General features: G+C 48.7%; 1 protein-coding gene across 4 annotated transcripts in view; it reads left to right on the forward strand.

Annotated features, from left to right (window-relative positions):
• The window catches only part of MED12 (mediator complex subunit 12), a 29,647-nt gene that overhangs the window by 6,461 nt on the left and 3,761 nt on the right, over window positions 1-19,425 (forward strand). The window contains exons 11-42 of one of the 4 annotated variants that reach the window (XM_049767399.1): window positions 415-546; window positions 915-1,041; window positions 1,631-1,860; window positions 2,850-2,930; window positions 3,059-3,229; window positions 3,443-3,587; window positions 3,762-3,812; window positions 4,124-4,242; window positions 4,409-4,552; window positions 4,982-5,145; window positions 5,356-5,487; window positions 5,895-6,122; window positions 6,299-6,443; window positions 6,577-6,697; window positions 7,374-7,475; window positions 7,580-7,693; window positions 7,944-8,119; window positions 8,304-8,483; window positions 10,119-10,190; window positions 10,746-10,879; window positions 11,047-11,211; window positions 12,970-13,081; window positions 13,235-13,324; window positions 13,973-14,082; window positions 14,324-14,459; window positions 14,985-15,146; window positions 16,575-16,949; window positions 17,374-17,524; window positions 17,683-17,888; window positions 18,054-18,131; window positions 18,227-18,281; window positions 18,357-18,444. In XM_049767399.1, the coding sequence (XP_049623356.1) occupies window positions 415-546; window positions 915-1,041; window positions 1,631-1,860; window positions 2,850-2,930; window positions 3,059-3,229; window positions 3,443-3,587; window positions 3,762-3,812; window positions 4,124-4,242; window positions 4,409-4,552; window positions 4,982-5,145; window positions 5,356-5,487; window positions 5,895-6,122; window positions 6,299-6,443; window positions 6,577-6,697; window positions 7,374-7,475; window positions 7,580-7,693; window positions 7,944-8,119; window positions 8,304-8,483; window positions 10,119-10,190; window positions 10,746-10,879; window positions 11,047-11,211; window positions 12,970-13,081; window positions 13,235-13,324; window positions 13,973-14,082; window positions 14,324-14,459; window positions 14,985-15,146; window positions 16,575-16,949; window positions 17,374-17,524; window positions 17,683-17,888; window positions 18,054-18,131; window positions 18,227-18,281; window positions 18,357-18,444 (4,496 nt within the window). Of the gene's footprint in view, window positions 1-414; window positions 547-914; window positions 1,042-1,630; window positions 1,861-2,849; window positions 2,931-3,058; window positions 3,230-3,442; window positions 3,588-3,761; window positions 3,813-4,123; window positions 4,243-4,408; window positions 4,553-4,981; window positions 5,146-5,355; window positions 5,488-5,894; window positions 6,123-6,298; window positions 6,444-6,576; window positions 6,698-7,373; window positions 7,476-7,579; window positions 7,694-7,943; window positions 8,120-8,303; window positions 8,484-10,118; window positions 10,191-10,745; window positions 10,880-11,046; window positions 11,212-12,969; window positions 13,082-13,234; window positions 13,325-13,972; window positions 14,083-14,323; window positions 14,460-14,984; window positions 15,147-16,574; window positions 16,950-17,373; window positions 17,525-17,682; window positions 17,889-18,053; window positions 18,132-18,226; window positions 18,445-19,425 lie in introns of all 4 variants that reach the window. The other 3 variants (XM_049767396.1, XM_049767397.1, XM_049767398.1) reach the window with 3 other exon arrangements.

Below are 19,425 nucleotides of genomic sequence, written 5' to 3' on the forward strand. Positions count from 1 at the left end.
GATTCCAACCGATGACCTCCTGCATGAAAGGCAAACGCCTGACCTCCATGCTATCTCTCCGGCCCCCAGATAATTTTGTTTTAAGATGGGAGCCTAATCTTTAAAATCTTGGAACTCAGTTACATGTATGAAGCTTGGGTTTGATCCTTGCTACCACAAAATTTAAAAAAAGAAGTAAATGAGAAGGACCCAAGGGGATATAGCTCAACAGGTTGAGTGCATGGTTCCCATGTGGTAGCTCTAAGTTTGATCCTTGACGCCACATAGTCCCCAGAACCACCAGGAGCAACTCAACACAGTTGGGAGTAGTCTCTGAGCACCACTAGATATGGCTCAAAATCTAAAAAAGGTAAAGAACTTAGAATTTGATTGTCTTCAACCCTGCCTTTCTCTCTGGTTTCCTCTGCTCTCCAGATCTCCTCAGATGATGATGCTGTGGTATCATTACTGTGTGAATGGGCTGTCAGCTGCAAGCGTTCTGGGAGGCATCGTGCTATGGTGGTAGCCAAGCTGCTGGAGAAGAGACAAGCAGAGATTGAGGCTGAGGTTAGGAGGCAGCAATAGAAGAATGCAACTGGCATCATGGGGCACTGACGTATGGAATTAGAAACATATGGAGTTAGACAGATTGAACTAATAGTGGGACCCAAGTCAAGAGTGGTGAGAGGAGAGCAGTGGTAGAGAATCTGCAGGGAAATACCAGGACATGAGATAAAAGTAGAAGTGAGTGGGTTGATGAGTGGTATGCAAGGCTTCAGTTGAAAAGTGGTAAGAAAATGGAGAGCAAACAGGGAATGACAATGAGACTCTCAGGGTGGGGGTGAGGGAATGTGAAACAGGTGATAGTTGAAGGATTATAAATGGAAGAGTGAAGAAATAGGTAAAACCAATTCTTCCTTTGTTCTCTTTTACAGCGTTGTGGTGAATCAGAAACTGCAGATGAGAAAGGTTCCATCGCTTCTGGCTCCCTTTCTGCTCCAAGTGCTCCTATTTTCCAGGATGTTCTCTTGCAATTCCTGGATACCCAAGCCCCTATGCTAAGTATGGCCCTCTGGCCTCTCGTTACATCTGCCCAGATTCCATTACTTGTCACTATATTCAGAAAGCCTAATTAAGGGTTTTCTATCTTTTTGTCTTGGGATCTATGTAGAACAGTTTTAGTTTAGAATAATTTTACAATGAGCAGAGTACAGAAAGGGTAGAATAAAATCAAGAACATTCATTTTTCACTCTGTAAATACCAACAAAGAGACTGTGTCTCTCTGAGGGTGTGTGTGGACCAAGCTGTGGGGTAACACGCCGTGTTTTGTGTATGACTGCCTAGGGTTAATTTTTTCAGTCATTTCTGTTTTTACCATTTTTGTTCGGTTTATGGGCCACAGCCAGCAAGGCTTAGGGGCTACTCTTGACTTAGTGCTTGGGGGTCATTCATGGCATGTGTTCAGGGACCAAGTGGTGCCAGGGCTCAAACCCAGGTATCTTGCTTGCAAAACCTGCACCCTAGCTATCATTTCTGTCATTTCTGTACTTGCTACCTTGTGTACTCAAAGAACATCAGGCCTTAGAGGGGGTCCCTCTCTGTCCTCTTTTGTGCTCTTCTAATTCATTTTTTCTTACTCCACCCCTCCAGCGGACCCCCGAAGTGAGAGTGAACGGGTGGAATTCTTTAACTTGGTACTGCTGTTCTGTGAACTGATTCGACATGATGTTTTCTCCCACAACATGTATACTTGCACCCTCATTTCCCGAGGGGACCTTGCTTTTGGAGCCCCTGGTCCTCGGCCTCCCTCGCCCTTTGATGACCCTGCCGATGACCCAGAGCGTAAGGAGGCTGAGGGTAGCAGCAGTAGTAAGCTAGAGGTGAGTGGTTTTCACTTATCCTGCATGGTAGCTTCTGAGATTTGCAGGCTCCTAACTCCCAGAGACCTCATCTTAGGCCCTCTTTTCCACCAAAGAATTGGCTTACCAAACTCCCTTACCACCACTTGTTTTGTTGCCTTTGTTTGGGTCCTTTGCACCTAAGAACAATCCTATGAGGTTTTCTGATCCCCATCTTAGTTTTTTATAAGGGCCATTTCTTTTTTTTTTTTTTTTGTTTTGGTTTTTGGGTCACACCTGGTGGTGCTCAGGAGTTATCCTGGCTGTCTGCTCAGAAATAGCTCCTGGCAGGAACGGGAGACCATATGGGACACCGGGATTCGAACCAACCACCTTAGGTTCTGGATCGGCTGCTTGCAAGGCAAGCACCACTGTGCTATCTCTCCGGGCCAAGGGCCATTTCTAATATGCTCTTTAGCCCAACCATGGAGAGTGGGGAAAGGATCCACTCTGTAGAGCGTAGGGCTCAGGAGGCCATATGATGCCAGGGATCAATTCTGGTGGTGCTCGGGGTACCATATGGAATGTGAGGGATTGAACCCAGGTCAGACATGTGCAAGACAAGCACTTTTCTTGCTGTTCTATCTCTTTGGCCCTTTAGCCACTTTTTATTTTATTTTATTTGGTTATACTGTGGAGGACACACCTGGATTCTCTTGGGTTATTCCTGGCTCTGCACTCAGAAATCGCTCCTGGCAGGCTCAGGGGTCCATAGGGGATGCCTGGAATCAAACGTTGGTCGGCCACATGCAAGGCAAATGCCGTACCCACTGTGCTATTGGCTCTGGCCCCTTTTAGTTACATTAAAATATGTCGAAAGAAAGTAAGAGCAATGTTAGGTGAGACTGTTAAGGCTTGGTCCAGATCGAGAGCTCTTGCTGGGCTTTCCTCTTTTCAACTGCCCTGTTGACAGAGGGTAGAGAGCCACTCTCTAGGGGCTCAAGCCTTTTCCCTTCTCTTCATGTCCTCAGGATCCAACACTCTCGGAGTCTATGGACATTGACCCCAGTTCCAGTGTACTCTTTGAGGATATGGAGAAGCCGGACTTTTCAGTAAGTTGCATCTGGAAATGAGAGAATCCAGCTCTTGAAGTCCTCTCAAGGATACTTCTATGGGAAATGTCTGGATGTCCCCTTACTTCCCTTGCTTTGTCTGAATGATCTGCTCTCTTGTTTTTCAGCTGTTCTCCCCTACTATGCCCTGTGAGGGGAAGGGTAGCCCATCCCCTGAGAAACCCAGCATTGAGAAGGAGGCCAAGCCTCCACCTAAGGAGAAGCTGGAGGGAACGATTGGCATTCTTTATGACCAGCCACGGCATGTGCAGTATGCCACTCATTTCCCCATTCCCCAGGTACTGCTCCAGAACCCTTTGCATCCCTCTGTTTGGAGTCTAGGCCACTTTCCAAGGACTGCCAAGGGGTTTAGAGCTGTTGGGGAGGGGCTTGCAGGCCAGGAAGGGACTCAAGTGCTGGGCTGCTGAGGGGCATGTGGCATGCTTGTGTGAGGTGAGCGATGTGGGCAGGAATCTTGAGTGTTGGGGTCTGACCGTGCCGCCGGGATGCAGGAGGAGTCATGCAGCCATGAGTGCAACCAGCGGTTGGTCGTACTGTTTGGGGTGGGAAAGCAGCGAGATGATGCCCGCCATGCCATCAAGAAAATTACCAAGGATATCCTGAAGGTTCTGAATCGCAAGGGAACAGCAGAAACTGGTGGGTTTGAGACTCCTTGAGCAGATGCCCACTCCCCTCCAAAGAGCCACCCTAGTCAGTTTTCCCTTCCTCAGCTTAGGGCACTCCCAGTCATGTCCCACTGTCCTGTCTCTTGGAGTCTCCTGAGAGCTCTAGTCCTTTTGAAACGTCCCCCCTCATTCCCCCCCTCTGCAGACCAGCTTGCTCCTATTGTGCCTCTGAATCCTGGAGACCTGACATTCTTAGGTACCTCACAGTAAGCCCCATACTCCCCATCCTCCCTCTCCCTTCCCTCCCTTTACCTAGCACCTCCCTGTACATATTCCTCTAAGGTCCACGTCGTCTGTGGTCCATGAAACCTTTACTTCACTATATCCCCTTCCTATCATCCTAGCCCAACCCTTCATGGACCCTTCCCATATTCCCTCTTCCCTCCTTTCCATCCTCCCCTTCCCAATTCCCTCCCTCCCATACCCTTCTTGCCATATCCCCCCCCCACCCCTAATCCTCTCCTTCTCTTCCCTGCCCTAACTGGCACCTTTCCACTGTCCCCTCAGGTGGGGAGGATGGGCAGAAGCGGCGTCGCAACCGGCCAGAAGCCTTTCCCACTGCTGAAGACATCTTTGCTAAGTTCCAGCACCTTTCACATTACGATCAACACCAGGTCACGGCTCAGGTGTGGGCCTTAGTCCAGCCTCCTTCCCACCTTCTGGCCTCTTGTTTCCATCTTTTATTTCCCGTCTCCACTGCCCCATGCCTAGTTAGGCTAAATCTTCCTCTTTTACCTTTTGCCTGATTCCCTTATCCCTCCACCACTTTCCATTCCCTCCTCACCTTATCAGGTCTCCCGGAATGTTCTGGAGCAGATCACAAGCTTTGCCCTTGGCATGTCATACCACTTGCCTCTGGTGCAACACGTGCAGTTCATCTTCGATCTCATGGAATATTCACTCAGCATCAGCGGTCTTATCGATTTTGCCATTCAGGTGGGAACATTGGGAAGGTAAAGGTAGAAGGGGCTCAACAAGACAGGAGGAGGTCTATGTGGAGGAGTAGGAAGACCAACTTGAGTGGAACATGAGCTCAGAAGCAGGAATAGAAACTCAAGAGCTTCCCTGGGGAGACCCCAGGGGGGATCCACACCTGGGGGCACACACTGTCCTTCCGTGTTGCCTTCATAGAACTGTGTCCTGGAGATTGACTAGGTTATCCATGTGGCTTTGTCTTGGTAATAGAATCAGTAACAGAATTGGGGACAATTGCACACGGCAGCTGTGTCTCTCTGTGTGGAGGGGACTCTCCCACAGGAAGGGACTCAGGCCTGGCCTTGCCAATATCCTCACATGAAGAGGGAGGCTAGATAACACAAGGGATGTCTTTTCCTTTCTTACCACCCCCTCCACTTCCTCTGCTAGCTACTAAATGAACTGAGTGTTGTTGAGGCTGAGTTGCTTCTCAAATCCTCTGATCTGGTGGGCAGCTACACGACCAGTCTGTGCCTGTGCATCGTGGCTGTCCTGCGGCACTATCACGCCTGCCTCATTCTCAACCAGGACCAGATGGCACAGGTCTTTGAGGGGTAAGAGGGACTTCAAGAAGCCAAAGTCCACTGGGCTCTCATGACTGCACAGCTAAAGTGTCCTGTGAGGAGCTTGGGGGATGTTCACTGTGGGAGTACATGCTGTTCCTGGTGGGGTGAGGGACAGATTGTTGCCAAGAGACTGGAACTTGCCTCAATCCCTGCATGCCTCGTCTACTGACCCCCCCTGCCCTTGCCCTCTCCTGACAGGCTCTGTGGGGTAGTAAAGCACGGAATGAACCGATCCGATGGCTCCTCTGCAGAACGCTGTATCCTTGCTTATCTCTATGATCTGTACACCTCCTGTAGCCATTTAAAGAGCAAATTTGGGGAGCTCTTCAGGTAAGGGGGGGAGAGAGGGCAAAGAACAGGACCTAGCCCCATCTCCTTTCTGTTCCCACACAACTTGGGAGTGAAGCAGAGCCCACAGCCATGCTCTGAGGTTACTGGAGGACTATGTTATCACTGGCATCTCAGATCCTGAAGAGTGGACCATCCATCATCATCCTTACCTCCAGTCCATTTCTACAGGGCCTCCTCCCTTTCTCTTTGCTTTACAGATACCCCTGTGCCTTAGTTTCAATGGATTCCCCTCCTGCCCAGTTTATGCACTCTCCCTTTTTCTTATCCCATCATCCTGGGGTGGAGGTCACACTTTGTCTTTTAAAGTTTCTATCCTCTTCTTTCCTGATCATTGCCTGACTTCACCAGATCATCTTCAATACTCTTTTTCCCCCCTACTCCTACAGCGACTTCTGCTCCAAAGTGAAGAATACTATCTACTGCAATGTGGAGCCATCGGAATCCAATATGCGTTGGGCACCTGAGTTCATGATCGACACTTTGGAGAACCCTGCTGCTCACACATTCACCTACACGGGGCTAGGCAAGAGCCTTAGTGAGAACCCTGCTAACCGCTACAGCTTTGTCTGCAATGCCCTTATGCATGTCTGTGTGGGGCACCATGATCCCGATAGGTATGCGGTGTTCTTGGGGGAGGTCAGGGCTCTGTGCTTCCTGCCTGTGTTGGGAGGGAGGAGATGCCTGAAGTGGTTCTGTGATATTGCTATATTGACCGGGTAGAGGTGAAAAGTTAAGTGGGAGGCTTTGTGGACTGATAGTATTCCTAAAGGCATTTATGCTTCCTCCCCAGGGTGAATGATATTGCAATCCTGTGTGCAGAACTGACTGGCTATTGCAAGTCACTGAGTGCAGAATGGTTAGGCGTCCTGAAGGCTTTATGCTGCTCCTCCAACAATGGCACTTGTGGTTTCAATGACCTCCTCTGCAATGTAGATGTAAGAACAAGGGGTATGGGGGGGGGCAAATAAAGTAGACAACATGGTAGTAGCTAGGGGCAACTATTAGCATGGAGAGATACCTGCCAATTTGAGGTGTGAGTTGTGATGCCTGGTGTATTTTTTTCTTTAGGTCAGTGACCTGTCTTTCCACGACTCTTTGGCTACCTTTGTTGCTATCCTCATTGCTCGACAGTGTTTGCTTCTGGAAGACCTGATCCGTTGTGCTGCCATCCCCTCATTACTTAATGCTGGTGAAGTACAAACATGACCTCTAGAATTTCTGAACCCTGCTCAACATTCCTTTATTTTGAGGGGGTGGGGGTATTTCGTTTTTTGGTCTTTGGGTCATACCTTACAGTCTCAGGGATTATCCCTTCTGATAGAGCTTCAAGGACCACATGTGCTGATGATAAAACCCAGGTTGGCCATGTACAAAGCACATGCCATCTACGCTGTACTATATCTGTCCCCTGGACCCCAGATTTCAGCCTAAACATTCTGGTTGCACTCCGGTCATTGAGTATTGAATCTTTTAAAGTGCTCCATCCAGGTCTCTGTCTTTGCTTATAGCCACTCATCCAATCATACATAGTACTTAACTGCTCCAACTCTCCTCAGTGTTTTCTATCCCACCCATTCTTTTTGTTTGTTTGTTTTTGGGCCACACTCGGTGATACTCAAGGGTTACTCCTGGCTGTGTGCTCAGAAATTGTTCCTGGCTTGGGGGACCATATGGGACACCAGGGGATTGAACAGTGGTCTGTCCTAGGCTAGCGCAGGCAAGGCAGATGCCTTGCCACTTGCGCCACCGCTCAGGCCCCTTTCCCCCCACTCTTATGTGTCTATATTTGAACCATCCTCCCCACCTGTAAGTACACATATGGTTGATTCCTCTTTGTCCTTTACCGTGAACTTTATTTCTTGTAGCTTGCAGTGAACAGGACTCAGAACCAGGAGCCCGACTTACCTGCCGTATACTCCTGCACCTTTTCAAGACTCCTCAGCTCAATCCTTGCCAGTCTGATGGAAGTAGGTGACCCCCTTTTAGGGTCTTATTCTTAGCCTTCCAGAGTGTGGTTAGCCTTCCCTCACTGGTGGCCTTGGGCTTCCTCTAACTTCAGCTCCCTCCCTAGACAAGCCTACCATAGGAATTCGCTCTTCCTGTGACCGCCACCTGCTGGCTGCCTCCCAGAACCGCATCGTGGACGGAGCTGTGTTTGCTGTTCTCAAAGCAGTGTTTGTGCTTGGTATGGGGATAGGAAGGAGTGGTGCCAGAAGTGTGTCGAGGGTGCAGTGCCAGCAGAACTACAGAGCACAGTCTTTCTAACTCCTGAAAGTGGTCTCTCTGACCTCTGAGGAGAGGCAGGAGGAAAGTACATTTCTGTCCCATAAGGGCAGGGCTGGGAAAACTGTAGCCTTTATGGGTCCAGGGCACATCTACAGAGTGTTCAGCTCTCACTCTACCTTCCCTATCTCTTTTCTGCCCGTGAACCACAGGGGATGCAGAACTGAAAGGTTCGGGCTACACTGTGACGGGAGGAACAGAAGAACTTCCCGAGGAGGAGGGAGGAAGTGGTAGTGGTAGTCGGAGGCAAGGTGGCCGCAGCATCTCTGTAGAGACAGCCAGTCTGGATGTCTATGCCAAGTATGTGCTCCGCAGCATCTGCCAGCAGGTCAGTCTCACCTTCTCCCCCAATCCTTGCATCCTAAATGCCTCTCTTACAGTGTTGTCCTCTTTCTTGCCAGAATCTCTCCACCTCCTTAAAGCTATGCTTTGTGTCCTGGACCCACCCCAGCCCACCCCCATGCTTTATCTTAATGCAGTAGCTCCAGTCTCCTAATGGTCACCTTCTACAGGAATGGGTAGGAGAACGTTGCCTTAAATCGCTATGTGAGGACAGCAATGACCTCCAAGACCCAGTATTGAGCAGTGCCCAGGCCCAGCGCCTCATGCAGCTAATTTGCTATCCTCATCGCCTACTGGACAACGAAGATGGAGAAAATCCCCAGCGGCAACGCATCAAACGTATTCTCCAGGTAAGTCAAGGAATAGTGGGACAGGGGAACAATGGGGGCCTTGAGAGAAAAAGTGGGAAAGGGGGAGTGAATTAACAAGGAAGATGAGCTAGGATGTAAGTGAATGAGGCTGACAGAAACTGCTCCAGCATGACTTAAAAGGAAAACTGGAGTTGAGTCAATGGCTTTGAATTTGGAATTTGTGTTTTGCATGTGGGAGCCCCAGGTTTGATCCCTGGTGCAATATGGTTCTCTAAACACTGCTGGGAATGCTTCTCACCCGGATACCCCTCTCATCCCAAAAAGAAGACAAGTGAAGCCATCATGGTCTAGACTCTGGAGTGAACTGGTGGGTAGGGCACAATTCTGTGGAGTAAGACTTTAGTGTAGTTTATCTGTAGAGTAGGACTGTGCTGAGCTTATCTGGGATGTCTTGTTTGGGCCTTATATGTTTGGTATTTTGGTCTTGACTTAGTAAGGAGTAATAATAGCTACTCATTGCTTTGTATTCCCTCTTATGCGCAACACACTGAGAAGGTTTTCTCATTTTACTCTTATAACCCTGTGAAGTAGTTATGAGTTTCTCAGTGAAGAAACTGAAGCTTGAGGAGATTAAGTAACTTGCCCTAGGTTATGTAGCTAGAACATTTAGGTTTAACTGTGTTCTCTGCTTTGCCACACTGCTTCATAAATATTTATGTGGCTGGAGGGTGGAAAAATAAAGCCATTAAGGGGCCAGAGTGATAGTACAGTGGTAGGACGTTTGCCTTGACCATGGTTCACTCAAATTTGACCCCTGGCATCTTATGTGGTCCCCCATGCACCATCAGGGGAGTGATTCCTAAGTGCAGGTTCCACTGGTTATAGTGTCCCTCCCCCCAAAAGTAATAGAGCCACTGAGAAAAAATTAGAGGAGTGAGATCTTGGACTGCGGAAATAGCTCAAACCCTGGGTTCAAATCCTCTTACTATATGATTCTTCCAAACTGTTGGTAGTGACCCCAAAACAACAAGCCAAGAATAGCTGTCAAAAAAAGAATAGCTGTCAGACACCATTGGGTATGGTCCCAAAGTTTTTTAAATGAAAGAAATAAAATGAGGTCTTTTTAGCTTGGAGAAGATAAAGCTGGACAAAGATTAGCCAACAGTAAGTAACCTTTAGGTCTATAAAGGACTTTGGGCAGATAGTCAGGAAAAGTAGGATTCAAATTTAACATCAAAAGTTTAAGTTATGCATTAAGCAGTTTCCTAATGAAGAATGTGAAACTCTAGGGGCCAGAGCACTAGTACAGTGAATAAGGTACTTGCCTTACATGTAGCTGACCCTGGTTCGATACGTGGCATCCTGTGTGGTCCCCAAATGCTGCCAGGAGTGCAGTCAGGTGTAAGCCCTGGGCACCACCAAAAGAGGAATGTGAGGCTCTGGAGCAGAAAACTATAGAGAGCTGTATCATGGAAGACTTCCCCAGGCTGTCTGAAAAATTCAAGTGGAGGTTTCTAGCCATTTTGGATGATTGGAACCTTCTCGAAAGACAGTCCCTTTCAGATCACTGGACACTTAAGATTCTCAGGGAGAGATCAAGAACTGGTCTCAAGGTGACAATCAGCTACAAGTGACAGAATGATGATAAATTTTGAGGTGGGTTATTTCTCGCAGAATTTGGACCAGTGGACCATGCGCCAGTCTTCCTTGGAGTTGCAGCTCATGATCAAACAAACCCCAAATAATGTGAGTGATGCTCAGGACCTCCCTTTCCCAAGCCCATTTCCAGCTCTGTGTTGTATGTGTTGAGGAGGGGTAGATAACCAGGGAAGAAACTCCATCCTGCTTTTCAGTTCTTGAGCTGAGACATAAGACAACATAAGAAGATGGCAGGTGTGGAACTAATGATAAGGGTAATGGGTTGGAGGAGGTGGTTGATGGTAGCACTGGAGGCTCTTTTTGTGTCTAGAGAGCAATAAGGAGGGATATAAGTTGAGAGGTAGAGGTGTTTGCCTTGTATATAGCCAACTTCGGGTTCAGTCCCCCAAACCACATATGGTCCCCTGAGCACTGCCAGGAATGAATGCAGAACCAGGAATAGTCCACCAAGTATATATCCCCCCAAAATGGGGAATTGCAGACATAAGGAATTGCTAGAGTACATGACTCTTGACAGTGTCAGTCCCTTGCCTCCCATCAAACTCCACTGCTGTCTTTTCTGCTTTTCTTTCCTTTCCTACCCTCTGTTTTCTTTTGCCCAAGTACCTTCCCTAGCTCCCCTGTACTTTGCATCCTCCCTAGGAAATGAACTCCCTTTTAGAGAACATTGCCAAGGCCACTATCGAGGTTTTCCAGCAGTCTGCAGAGACAGGATCATCCTCTGGGAGCACCACAGGAAACATGCCAAGCAACAGCAAGACCAAGCCTGTGCTCAGGTTGGGTAGAAACATGTTAACAAATCTTTCCGAGTTTCTCTTTGTGTCTTGTATGTGATTTCAGCTACTGGGAGACATCTGGCATGCCCAGCTGGAAAAGGTGGGGACAGGTAGTTCCCATTTGGCCCTGCACCTCTGTGACTCCGTTTACTTAATCTGTTCTTCAGTTCTCTAGAGCGCTCTGGTGTCTGGTTGGTGGCCCCTCTCATTGCTAAATTGCCTACTTCAGTCCAAGGACACGTATTGAAGGCTGCTGGGGAAGAACTGGAAAAAGGCCAACACCTGGCTTCCTCTTCCTCTCGCAAAGAACGTGATAGACAGAAACAGAAGAGGTACAGTAGCTAGAGACATTCAGGAAAGAGGGCAGGCTGGGGATGGGTTGCCACAATGCTTTGAAAGTGAAAACAACTCACAAACAAAAATGGCAGAAAAACTCACTTAGAAATTAAAAAATAAGGGGCCGGAGAAATAGCACAACAGTAGAGCATTTTTCTTGCAAGCGGCCAACCCAGGACCAACAGTGGTTTGAATCCTGGCATCCCATATGGTCCCCTGTGCCTGCCAGAAGTGATTTCTGAGTAGAGAGCCTGGAGTAACCCCTGAGTGCTGCCGGGTGTGACCCAAAAACCAAAAGAAAAAAAAAGAAAAGAAATTTAAAATAAATAAACAAAAGCCAGAGAAATAGCAGGTAAAGCACTTGCCTTGCACATGGCCAGCCTGGTTTTGATACCTAGCTATGATCCCTTGAGCATTGCCAGGAGTGAGCCAAAACACAGAGACAAGATTAAGCCCTGAGCACTGCCAGTTGTGCTTCCTCCCACAGAAAAGAAAGAACAAATAGAAGAAGATTTTGGGTAGGGCGTTTTCCTTGCATGCAGCAGACTTGGGTTTGACTGCCATCATCCCATATGGTCCCCTGAGTACTGCCAGGTATGGCCCAAAAACAAAAAAATGATTTTCTGAAATAGAAAAAACCATTAAAAACATAACCTCTGATGAGGCCAGAGCAGTGGCACAAGCGGTAGGGCATTTGCCTTTCCTGCACTAGCCTACGATGGACTGTGGTTTGATACCCTGGCATCACATATGGTCCCCCAAGCCAGGAGTATTTCTGAGCGCATAGCCGGGAGTAACCCTCGAGCATTACCGGTTGTGCCCCCCCCCAAATAACCTATGAAATATAAAATTTGAACAAAAGTTACATAGTAAAGGGAGCAGCAAATGGTCATAGCTAACAGAACTGGAAGTCAGAGAAATAGTACAACAGATAGGGCATTTTGCCTTGCCTGTGGCTGGGTTTGATCCCTAACATCACATAGGAGCTTCTGAACTCTGGCAGAAGTGATTTCTTAGCACTGCAAGGTATTTCCCAAAATTTTAAAAATTAAGTAAATTTGTTTTTAAAAAGGCATCAGAACTGGTCAACAGAATTGATCTTACCTGGAAAGGAAAGAAATAGATGGATTGAAATGGTCTTTGGGACATTGGTGGAGGTGGAGGGACTCTTGTAGTGGGTGCAGTATTGGAATAACTTCTGCATGAGAGCTTCATGAATAGTATTGCAAACGATGGGACTTCAAAAAGTTGGGGTTGGGCCCAGAGAGATAGCACAGCGGTGTTTGCCTTGCAAGCAGCTGATCCAGGACCTAAGGTGGTTGGTTCAAATCCTGGTGTCCCATATGGTCCTCTGTGCCTGCCAAGAGCTATTTCTGAGCAGAGAGCCAGGAGTAACCCCTGAGCACCACCGGGTGTGGCCCAAGAAAACCAAAAAAAAAAAAAAAGTTGGGGTTGAAGGTTGAGAATAAAAGTCAAAATCAGGGGCCGGAGATAGCATGGAGCATTTTCCTTGCATGCAGAAGGATGGTGGTTCAAATCCTGGCATCCCATATGGTCCCCCGAGCCTGCCAGGAGTAACCCCTGAGCGCTGCCAGTTGTGATGCAAAAGCCAAAAAAATCAAAATCAATAGAAGAGTGGGTATGACAGAGTAGAGGTGAATTCTTAGAGAGTATAGTCTGGGGCTGGGAAGAATGAGAAAGAATGTAGATGGCCTTTTTACCCATGGACCTCTTTTTTCTTCTCTCACCTTTAGCATGTCCCTGTTGAGCCAGCAGCCCTTCTTATCCCTGGTACTGACATGTCTGAAAGGGCAGGATGAGCAGCGGGAAGGTCTGCTCACCTCCCTCTACAGCCAGGTGCATCAGGTACAGGCCTCTAGGCCATGACACTGGGCAGAGCAGACTGCACTGTCCAGGCTTCCATTGACACAGAACTTGTAGTCCTCTATGAAGCCTGGAATGCTTTGGGATAGAAGTGAGACAATCCATGAGCCCCATCTTATCTCCATTCTTTTGTAGATTGTTAACAATTGGCGGGATGACCAGTACTTAGACGACTGCAAACCCAAACAGCTCATGCATGAGGCACTCAAACTGCGACTCAACCTGGTGAGAAGTGGGATCTTGGGAGAAGGAAGAAGCGGGTGGGCTTCAAGCAGGTGAACTGAGGAGCCTGCAGGGACTAGGGGGAGAGTGGATGGCTTGGACTACCATGGGTTTTCCACAATCCCCCCCTCAATCTTCTAAATGATACTGAAGCTGAAAGTGATAACAAGGACTGGAGGGACCATTTCTCAATATCCTGGATCCTCCTTGCTGAGCTCTAGAAGCCCTAAAAACCTTTTGTTTTTAGAAATAATATGGAATGGAGACCTGGATATCCATTTGCCCATTTGTGTGGGATTTGGGTGCTGTACCCAGAAGTGTCTGGGAGGTACTGCCAGTTCAAGGGTCACTCCTGGTGATGCTGGGGGACGATACAGTGCCAGGGAGTAAGTCTGGGCCTTCTGCTACAAAGCCTGTGCTCAGCCCCTGGCACTCTGTCTCTCTGATTCCCAACCAGCCTTTTGTTTAACTCCCATAGTTTTATTAGGAAACCAAGTCCCTGAAAAGTCAATGATTGAGTCAATGTCCTGAGTTCACAAGACATATCTTAGGGACAACAGGCATGTCACTCTCAACCCAAGTTCTAATCTAAACTGGCTCCAAATTCTGGACGTGTTCCTGAGCCAGCTGACTGAGGTGTGGCCCTGGCAGGTGGGGGGCATGTTCGACACGGTACAGCGCAGCACCCAGCAGACCACGGAATGGGCTGTTTTGCTCCTGGAGATCATCATCAGCGGCACCGTCGATATGCAGTCCAATAAGTAAAGTACCCTGCTCTTTCTCTGCAGTTCTGAACCCCACCACCTGCCCCTTTGCCCATGCCTAGTGCGCGGCACACTTCATCCAGTGTGTGGCTGATGCTCCAGAAGCCACTGACCAAGACTCCTCCCACCTTATTTTGTGCCTCCTAGATACCATTACCAGCATGATTCTGACTTGCCCCATCCCAAGGCCTTTGTCTATCATCATCTTATTTCTCTTTTCTCCCTGGCTTCCTGACAGTGAGCTCTTTACAACTGTTTTGGACATGCTGAGTGTTCTTATCAATGGGACCCTGGCTGCAGACATGTCCAGCATTTCACAGGGCAGCATGGAGGAAAACAAGCGTGCCTACATGAACCTAGTGAAGAAGCTGCGGGTGAGCAGGACAGGATAGGTCCATTTTGTGCCCTCATCCCTGAACTTGTACTTGCTTTGCAGTCTCAGGACTTGCCCTTCATTTATTTTTTTTTCCTTTATTTGAACTATGAGAAATGTACTCAGTGACTTATTTATGCCAGGTCTGTCTGTGCCACCCCCGGAGCCCCTCCTTTTTTGGTGTGTTTCGTATATTTTTGAGGGGAGCCACACCTGCCTGTGCTCAGGACTTACTCCTGGTGGAGCTCGGGGGATAATATGGGATTCTGGGGATCAAACCCAGGTTGGCTGCATGTTAAGTCAAATACTACCTGCTGTGCCATCCTTTTGGCCCCTGGGCATTTTTTAAATGGACAGTATTTTGCTTCGTTTGGAGCCACACCCTTGTGGAGGGGGACATTGATATCCAACTAGGAGTTGCTGTGGTTTTAGCACAGGGCTTTATATACAGGTACATACTCGAGCACTGAGCTACAACCCCAGGTACAGTCTTTAAATTGCATGTCCCATCTTCCTGTGTCTACAGAAAGAGTTGGCGGAACGTCAGTCTGACAGCCTGGAAAAGGTTTACCAGCTGCTGCCGCTGCCCAAGCCAACTCGAGATGTCATCACCTGCGAGCCGCAGGGCTCCCTCATTGACACCAAAGGCAACAAGATTGCTGGCTTTGACTCCATCTTCAAGAAGGAGGCACGTCCGCTTGTGTTATTACCACCCTCTTGTTTCCTCTTTATGCAAGCACCTTTTCTAGGAATCAGCAGACTTAGGAGGTGGGGAGTCCTTCAGTCTATCAATCAGGTGGGGGTTGGGTGTCCTGATAACTTAGCTTTCCTTACATTTCTTTTCATGTCAAGAGTCTTTCCTTCCTTCCCCATTTTTGTCACTAACCCCTGTCTGTCCACCTCTTTGCTGCCCACACCCACCTTTTAACATGCCACCTTCAGCAGCCCACCCTTTTTCTTTTTGGGGGGGGGCACTCCCAGTGACGCTCAGATTACTCCTGGCTATGTGCTCAGAAATCGTCCCTGGCTTGAGGGAACCATATGGAACTCCAGGGATCGAACCCAAGTCCGTCCTGGATCAGCTGCATGCAAAACAAGCACCCTACTGCTGTGCTATCGCTCCGGCCCCCACCCTTTTTCTTTTATACACCTACTTTCTGTCCTCCAACCCTGACTATACCCCACTACAACTGTAGTTGAACTGTAGTCTGTACCTAATTCTCATTTTGCCTTTCTCTGTGTCTCTCCCTTTAATCTTTGTTCTTCTTTTTTTTTTTTTTTTTTGGTTTTTGGGCCACATCGGGTGGTGCGCAGGGGTTACTCCTGGCTGTCTGCTCAGAAATAGTTCCTGGCAGGCACAGGGGACCATATAGGACACCGGGATTTGAACTAACCACCTTTGGTCCTGGATCGGCTGCTGCTGTGCTATCTCTCCGGGCCCTAACCTTTGTTCTTTATGTTTAGTTGGTTGTTCTTTTTTTCAGGGGGGGGGGTTTCACACCTGGTGGCGCTCAGGGCTTACTCCTGGTTCTGTGCTCAGGAATCACTCTTGGCAGTGTGTGTGACCATATGGGATGCTGGGGATTGAAACTGGCTGGCCATGTGCAATCTCTTACCCTCCGTACTATATAGCCCCAACCATTGTCTTTGTCTTTTGTACTGCTGGGGTTTTTTCTATTTTTTTCTGAACATCTAATGTGCTTGTCTTTCTCTCTCCTCCCACCCCTCTGACTCCCGTGTGTGCATGTATTTGTGCACATGTGCCCTTCTTTTGTTGTCTTCTTCTCATGACTCCTTTGAACACAACTATGATTTTTTTCTTTTTTCTTTTTTCTTTTTGTTTTTGGGCCACACCCGGCGGTGCTCAGGGGTTACTCCTGGCTGTCTGCTCAGAAATAGCTCCTGGCAGGCACGGGGGAGCATATGGGACAATGGGATTTGAACCAACCACCTTTGGTCCTGGATCGGCTGCTTGCAAGGCAAACGCCGCTGTGCTATCTCTCCGGGCCCGATTTTTTTTTCTTTCTTTAACAATACTTCGTTCTTACCTCTGTGCCCACAAGGTCTTCTGTTTTCTAAGTCTCAGCAGTTACTTGGTACTCTTTTTCTCAAGCAGGGTCTCCAGGTATCCACCAAACAGAAAATCTCTCCCTGGGATCTTTTTGAGGGGCTGAAGCCATCAGCACCCCTCTCGTGGGGCTGGTTTGGAACTGTCCGGGTTGACCGGAGGGTGGCCCGCGGGGAGGAGCAACAGAGGTTGCTGCTATATCACACACATCTGAGGCCCCGGCCCCGGACCTATTACCTGGAACCACTGCCACTGCCACCAGAGGATGAAGAGCCCTCTGTACCCACCCTGCTGGAGCCGGAGAAAAAGGCTCCAGAGCCCCCCAAAGCTGACAAATCTGGGGCTGCTCCACCCACCACCGAGGAGCGTAAAAAGAAGTCCACCAAAAGCAAAAAGCGCACTCAGACAACTGCAAAGACAGAGGTTGGTGCTGTTCACATCACCCTCTTTCTACCTTCTTATGCTTCTTCACAGACTGTCTTTAGGACTCTCTTTTGGTTTGCTTTGGGGTCACACTCTGCAGTACTCAAGAACTACATACCCAATAGTCAGGTGTGGCCCTGGTATTGCTAGGACAGGGGATATGCAGTACCAGGGATGAAACCCAGACATCCCACATGTGCTCAGTCCCTGGAGCTATCTAATATTCCCTGCTCTGCCTTTGGAACTCATTTCACTTTCTGCTTTGCGAGTGTCTGTGGTGGTGGTGGGGAGTATGAGAGAGAATACGGTGCCGTTAGAATGACAGAAATTAACCATGCTGCTTTCTCTTCTCTTCCCTGATGTCCCCCCACATTGTGCGTACCCACTTTAGCTGTAGCTCACTTAACTTCTGCCCTTCTCACAGGACTACAGCATGGGCCCAGGCCGGAGTACTCCCTTTGGTGTTTCAGTGCCAGCAGACCTCCTGCACCATGCTAACCCCAGCTCCATGCCACACCTGAGCTACCGGCAGGGCTCCTTAGGCCTGTATGCCCAGAACCAGCCACTGCCTGCAGGTGGGTACTAGCTGTTAGGAATGAGTATAGTTTCTTCTGACCCAGGGAGCTGATGCCACTTCTCTGAGGTGATCCATCTGCATATCAGGATTAGGATGCCATGCAGGGAGGGTGCGCCACAGGCCATCAGACCTCAATCTTCTGCTTTCTCTTTGTAGGTGGTCCCCGTGTGGACCCCTACCGCCCCGTGCGATTGCCATTGCAAAAGCTGACAACTCGGCCGCCATATCCCAGTGTGCTACCTGCAACCATGACTGGCGTCATGGGGCTAGAGCCTTCTTCTTACAAGACCTCTGTGTACCGACAGCAGCAACCTGCAGTGCCGCAGGGACAGCGCCTTCGCCAGCAGCTCCAGGCAAAGATAGTGAGAGGGGCAGTAGGGAGGGCCAGCAGGGAGAAGAGTTTGGGGTGGGGCACAGGGTCATAGAGCTAGTTGGCATCTTCACCACAGCATGCAGAATGGATGCCACAGGAAACGAGACCGGGGAGGTATTGACTGAATTTGAGTCATTCTCCTTTTGCCTTTTAGCAGAGTCAGGGGATATTGGGCCAGTCATCTGTCCATCAAATGACTCCTAGCTCTTCTTACGGTTTGCAGACTTCCCAGGTAAGAGTGCAAAGTGGGGAGAGTCAGGGTAGTAGGAGGTGGGCAGGTGATTGCACTTAGTTCAGCCCTGACTCCCTCCCTCTCCTTCCCTTTAGGGCTATACTCCATATGTTTCTCATGTGGGATTACAGCAGCACGCAGGCCCTGCAGGTACCATGGTGCCCCCCAACTACTCCAGCCAATCTTATCAGAGCACCCACCCTTCTACCAATCCTACTCTTGTAGATCCTACTCGCCACCTGCAGCAACGGCCCAGTGGCTATGTACACCAGCAGGCCCCGGCCTATGGACATGGGCTCACCTCCGCTCAAAGGTACCCAAGAGAAAAGAGGGGCCTTAGAATATTTGACTTGGTTTTTTAGGACAAGGTGGTTTTGGATATTTGGGAGGTGATAGCAGGGTACACGGCAATGCTTAGGGGCTACTTTGGCTTTTTACTCAGGGGTTGTCCCTGGCAGTACTGTGCAAGGTGGGTATGTGTTGTCAGGGAGAAAGACAAGGTCTCTTGCAGCTCTATCCTGTGGAACTATCTCCCTGACCCAAGGATATTTGAATTGGGAAAACCTGTGCCTACAGGTGGTGAATAGCTGGAATTTTTGGAAAGGACAATAATGCTTGAGGGGGCAGAAAATGTGGCTTAGTAACAGAACAAAGTGTATACCTCACATGGGGGGGCCCTGATTCTATCCCCAGCACCAACATAAATAAGGTCTCAAAGATTTGTATCTGGGGGCCAGAACAATATTACAGCAGGTAGGGTGTTTACCTTCCATATAGCCCACATGGGTTTGATCCTTGGCACCCCGAATATTCCCTCTGAGCCCTTCAGGAGTGATTCCTAAGCCCATAGACAGGAATATGCCCAAACGCTGCTGGGTGTGGTCCAAAAACAAAAACTGAAAAAATGTTTCATTAACTGGCCACTTGCCACAGAAAGCTGGTATGGGAAACAACCCTGGTTACCACTCTCAAATTCACTTGCCCAACATTTCTTTAATTCTATTTTTTGTTGTTGTTGTTTGAGTTGGAGGCCACATCCGGCAGCACTCAGGAGTTACTCCTTGCTCTGCACTCAGAAATTGCTCCTGGAAGGATTGGGGGACTATGTGGGATGCCAGGAATCGAACTCGGGTGCGTCCCAGGTCAGCAGTGTGGAAGATAAACACACTACCACTTTGCTATCACTCCAGCTCCCCAACATTTCTTTAAGGCCAGAGAGGGGAAATCATTTGTACAACTTTGATAAAGGAAAGATATAGAGCTCTTAGATGCACTGTATAGTAAGGAGCCATCA

This window comes from Suncus etruscus, chromosome X (genome assembly GCF_024139225.1).
Source record: "Suncus etruscus isolate mSunEtr1 chromosome X, mSunEtr1.pri.cur, whole genome shotgun sequence".
NCBI lineage: Eukaryota > Metazoa > Chordata > Mammalia > Eulipotyphla > Soricidae > Suncus > Suncus etruscus.